Raw genomic sequence first — 5,839 nt, 5'->3', positions numbered from 1 at the left:
TTTTTTTTTATAGAAAATTACTACAATATTCTTATTATAAAAAATGACTAAAATACTCCTATTATATATATTAATTTTAAAAATCCTAAATTCTGACCCTTTACTTCTTTGTCGTCATAAAGTTAGAATTTACAGTTTTCAAATATATATATATATATATAATAGAAATATTTTAGTCATTTTTTATAATAAGAGTATTATAGTCATTTTTTATAAAAAAATAATATTAATTTAAACTAATTCAAAATTTAATTTACTATTTTTTCGATCAAATTAATTTGTCTAACCTAATTTTAACAAAAATAATATAATTTAATTAATTATATGTATTAAATTTTAATTAATAAAAATATCTTTAAAAAAAGACAGAGTGGCTTTTTTTCTTTTCTTTTTTTTTTTTTTTTTTTTTTTTTTTTATAGTGCTCGTGTTGATTAATCCCATTTGGTCCACATTCCTTCAATTTATAATTGATTATTCCCAGCGAAACCACCTCATCATGCCATCGTGGTATTATCATAATTCATTGACCTAACTTCCACATCCCACATTTTTGTACAACCAAAAGCTATGCAACATCTTGAAGACTGTACTCTCTACTCTATGAAGTTTGAAATATGCACAGTGCAAGAAGAGAATGTTAAAATTAAAGCTTCCGTTTATATATCTAACACAACGCAAGTTAACTCCTTGTATTCCTCCTAATCCTTGGAGTAGGCACAGCCGCATCACGGCCTGTTTTTAACAAGGCTTGACGATCCTTGATTGTTTTATCAAATAGCCTGTTCTCTGGATTCTCGGCATAGCACACATAATAACAACTCACACAGGCATGAGGCACTGCCATGGCTATCCTAGTCTGCATTGTCAGCAAGTTCATACATAATGTTAGTGGTTCGTCACATGCCAATAAATTATGAATTTGACAATGATGTTCTTTTTTTATTTAATTGGTTTTGGTACACTATATATTATATTTTAATTGGAGATAATCTTATTCGACCATGTGAGATACCACAGGCATATAAAGAATATAACTCTCTTGGAATAGAACCGATTTTTCTATCTCCAACTCGAGGAAAAGGAGTATCTATTATTACAAAAGGATATGTATTGGTTGGTAAGAATATAAAAAAAATCAACTAATAAATCAATTTGTATAAAATATATATTAGAATACAAAATACACAATAAAAAAATAATATATTACGCAAAAGTCCCAAAACGAATAATGTTATATGTATATCTTCATTCATATTTATATATTCTGATACTAATAAATTGAATCAATATGATTTGAATTAGTAAGGTTTCATGTAAATCGATGTTAATAGATTTGATTTACTTAGGAATGAAATTTGAAACCTTACTAATTCGAATAATATTGATTCAATTTAGTATCAGAAAGTATCAGAATATATAAATCGAATTCAATCAATTCGAATTATATAGAAATATGAATGGAGACATACATGTATAGTTATTCGTTTTGGGATTTTTGTGTAATATAGGTTGGTACTTGGTTTAATTAAGTGTTTTACCCTAAATTAAACACTATATGTATTGCCGTATAAATTCATAGTGGTTGATTTGGTTATTGATTTTTTATGTACGTAGCATTTTTTATTTAATAATAGAATAAAATGACAAATAAATTCTTGAAGATTTACATTTTGGATAGATTATTCCCTAAAAAAAGTATTAATAAAGTCTTTCAGGACAACAAACATGGACAAGTTACTTCAAATTAAAACCTTCTATCCTAATCATAGAGACTAATTTAAAGATAGTGTGTCTACCTCTGTTATCTTAAAAGACTTTATTGGAAATTTTTTTTAGGAATTAATATATCCGAAATATAAATTTCCAGAGATTTATTTGTCACTTTTCTCTTAATAATAATATACTGAAAATAAAATTTTCTTTTCACACGTTCGACCTTGAAACTTTACCATATGTGATGGAGGAAGAAAAGCTTTACACCATAGAGAAAATAAAAATTATTGGACTGGTCTTAAATTTTTTGAAAATTTAGCTGTCATGAGTATATTTGATGTAAATCGAAAATTTTTGGAACAAAATTAAAACAATATAAATTTAAGAATATTTTAAAACTTTTTACCAAATCTTAGGGACAAAATATATATTTTACTCATTTTTTTTTCTACTATTAATTATCAAAAACTTAATTTATTACTTAGCAGTTCAATTAGATTCCTTAATTTAATCATTTTGAACCAAACAAATAGTAATGAAAAGAAAAGGTAGGTCAAACAAAGGGTACCAACCAAAAGGTATCCAATGAAGAATGTGAGGAGTGACAAAGTGGCTGTGAAACTTCGGTGCACATGATAGGTCCAAGCAGCCGCCACAATGACACATATAGAACCGCTGCAAACTCCAGTAAGAAAACAAATTGAGCTTGTTATATCTGAGTCAACAATCGGCACCATATCTTCCTTCTCAAAAAGGGCCCAAGTATCTTGAGATGCCATTACAAAACCTTTTCCATATGCTGCTATCTGTTAACATGAATTATTAAAATCCAGATAAGATCCAAAAGTAATTTAAGTATGCTTTCCGTTCTTTATTAATTGTCACCTTGGCTTTTTGGTTATTTGGAGATATTTATATCTAGATATATTCACTTTTTGATGCACCAAAAAAGTGTAGGTGGCATTTAATTAAGAACAAAGGATAAATAATAGGCGCATTCTAAGATGCTTATGCTATGGTGGCTACAGTATCTTAAGAAATGTTGCTAAAATTAAAATTACGTTTTTTTATTATTTAACAACGCTTTAAAAATATTACTAAAGAAAAAAGAGTTACCAAAATATAAAAAAAATGTGACTTTAATCTTAATAACACTTATATATAAGCCATGATAGCCACCAAAACGTTCTCATACTAGAATTTGACTAAATAACTTCCTAAATCATGAATTTTTATCATGCATTCAAGCTTAATAATTTATTAAGTTGATTAAATTGAGGGAAGAGGATCACTTTCACAGCACCAACTATGAGAATGAGATAGTGATTGCTAGGTAATACCTTCAGAACAAGGGAAAATTATTACAACACTATTTGAAACCCAGTAGGGACCACATACAAACAAGAATCTAAAGAGTACCAAAAGATCAATAATTTTTTGTGAAATAACTATTCAATTTACAAATAAAAGTAAAAACTTTTATTTCAATGAAAAAAATATTTAATGCAAATTCCTGTCCTCACTCTGAAACCAGATAAATGTTGGCTGCTTAGGTAGAATGAAAATTCAATTTTAACATTTAAGAAATACAGATTCCATTCTTATCTGGAACCAGCCAAATCCTGAATATCAGGCTTCAATTTTAACACTAGTCAAAGGAGTAATTTAGTTCCAAACTTACCAATAAAGGATTATTTTCTATGACAATTATCATGGAAGAACAAAAACTCTTCCAGCATACCCAAAAGCATTGATTCTTTTGACAACCTACCCAAAAGTCGAGTAATTTTGTTGGCGACATGAACTTTCGTGGATAATTTTCCTTAAGGCTTCTGAATATTTTGGTTCTTCCATAGATAATATTGGCAGAGACATAGTATTTGTGCATAATTTCGGTACTTTATTCCTAATCAAAGACTAACAATTCATAAACACCAAATGACATAGATTCATTATGTAACATAGTAATATGCAGATTATGAGTAGCTACTAGCTATTACTAATGACGAAGACTTTCATGCAGTTGTCTTCATGAGAAGTTGATAATTGAAAACTGTTATATGATTTTTGACACGTTTGACTAAATTATCATCTAACTATTTTCAACTATCAACTTCACAAGTGCATGTAGTTTTCACCATTACTAATTTATTTTGCAAAATTACCTGTACATATGCCCAGCCATTGCCATTTCTAAAAATCGATTCCATGACATTGAGGCAACAATGAGCACAACAGAACATGAACTCATCTTCCCCCTCAAGCAAATTCAGAGCCCTGGCAACAATTCTCAGTGCTTCAATTGCAGGAACAAACAGAGACCCCAAACAAGCACTTCCAAGATTCCGAGTCATTGCTCTGAGGAAGCAGAATTGGGTACTAGACTGCATTCCCCTCAAGTAATACAATGCAATAACCCTGCTAACTGTGATGTTAACCACATTCCTCATAACCTCTGTGGTCCAAGCCAAGCTCAACACCAAGGCAATGATAATCAAAGGTGGGAAATAGAAATTCAATGACCCAATCACTGCCAGAATCCACAAGGATATCCACAAGAACCCGGCCACGAGCATCTGATATGTAGTCTTGTTCAAGTCGCGAAATTTAGCCGCAGGCTGAAGTGAAAGACTCAAGACTTTGCAGCAAAACTTGATCCTATGACTAACCCAACAAGCATACAAGCCGTTTCCGATTGCGAATGCAATGAAACACACACCAACAGCATCAGAAGGAGGCATCTGGAAACAAATTAATAGAATCCCTGCGGCGAGCGACATAACAAAAGTGCACCATAATATGAAATGGACCATAAAAGTGGGCCATTTCCTGATTGCTTCTTGCCAAACAAATGCAAGAATGATGCTCATGAAAGATGCAGCTTCCACTTGAGGAAGCAAATACTTTAAAACATTTTTTTCTTTTCTTTTCATGGAAGAATCTGATGCTTGGATGAGACCTTGGACCCCCTTGAACACAAGAAAACAGACAAGAACAATTGCCAAGAACATATGCAGAACAAAGAGAAACAAGGATATTCTGTTGGTATATTTTTTGGAATTCAAAGTCACCGGTTGATGCTGCTGAAAAAAGGAAACAACAAATAAACAGAATCAACTAATTAAAGCTTAAAAAGGTAAAACATGTTCCAAAAATGCAAGTTACGTACTTGATGTTGTTGTTGTGGGATAGGAATGGGAGATGGAGTTGGAATAGAACGAGAAGGAGGAGGAGGAGGAGGGTGAGAGCGTTGAGATTGATGAGAAGGAGGAGAAGGAGCTGCAACTCTGGTGTTACTGTTAATCACTATCCTTAAAGGGTTTGTTGGGTTCAACCTGTGGAACATTCGGAGCTGAAATTCTTCTTCATGGTTGTTATTATCACGCTGCTGATTATTACCTTCATTTTCATGGTGAATCACTCTCTCTTCAAAACCCACTTCACCTTTCTCCAAATCCTCAATTATCTTTGCATCCCTTTCTCTCACTTCAACTTCATTCCCAGTTTCATTCCTTCTCTCAACCACCTACCACATACCCAAAAAAATTAGAACGAACGAACTTTGCAGATATAAATAGCAACCTGTTTAAAAAAGAAAATGGAAATTTCATTACTGGTTCAGCAGCACCCATTTGAGGAAACTTGAGGCTAGTTCCTATGGTGGTGATGCGTGACGGTGTTGGTGCTTTGGAATATTATTGTTGATGATGTTGGTGTTGTGGAATTTGGTAGATGACGTTACTGGCTTTCATTGTTGTTTTCATTTTGGACTTGGATTATCAAATTTTTGTTTATTTACACCGTGCCTCGGCATAAAGTGCAGTAATAATGCCACGTAGGACCCACGAGGGGTTTTGTGGAACCAACGCGATGCAGTAGAGAGTGGAGGGACGCGCCTGTGGCTGCGGGACACGCCACAGGGCAGACAGCAACTTGTTCACGTGTCAGAAAAAAGTGAAAAACACAGCACGTGGGAATGGGGCTCGTTGTGTGGTTTTGTTAGGTGGATAGGATAAAGAGACTTTAGTCTTTAGGTCATTAAGGACGTGCGTCCTTCTCACTTCTCAGTCTCACACGAATTTTATTTTTTAGGTAATTGGCACGGTTGATATATGATGATATGAA

The 5,839-nt window shown here is 32.5% G+C and overlaps 1 protein-coding gene across 2 annotated transcripts; it reads right to left on the bottom strand.

The window, feature by feature from the left end:
• Nucleotides 1–452: 452 nt before the first annotated feature.
• On the bottom strand, nucleotides 453–5,512 carry LOC107613606 (protein PNS1). Of its 2 annotated transcripts, none has more exons than XM_088496880.1 (5): nucleotides 5,329–5,512; nucleotides 4,884–5,240; nucleotides 3,880–4,797; nucleotides 2,287–2,520; nucleotides 453–857 (listed from the first exon to the last, which is right to left on the bottom strand). In XM_088496880.1, exons 1-5 carry the CDS (start codon nucleotides 5,344–5,346, stop codon nucleotides 681–683), a joined length of 1,704 nt encoding a protein of 567 aa, XP_088353006.1. In that variant the 5' UTR covers nucleotides 5,347–5,512; the 3' UTR covers nucleotides 453–680. The 2 variants fall into 2 exon arrangements, with proteins under 2 accessions (XP_088353006.1, XP_088353007.1); XM_088496881.1 differs by having other exon boundaries at nucleotides 3,880–4,794; nucleotides 5,329–5,490.
• Between the last annotated feature and the right edge of the window lie 327 nt (nucleotides 5,513–5,839).

This window comes from Arachis ipaensis, chromosome B8 (assembly GCF_059453495.1).
Source record: "Arachis ipaensis isolate K30076 ecotype BB chromosome B8, ASM5945349v1, whole genome shotgun sequence".
Lineage (NCBI taxonomy): Eukaryota > Viridiplantae > Streptophyta > Magnoliopsida > Fabales > Fabaceae > Arachis > Arachis ipaensis.
This window is presented reverse-complemented; position numbering and strand designations above follow the sequence as displayed.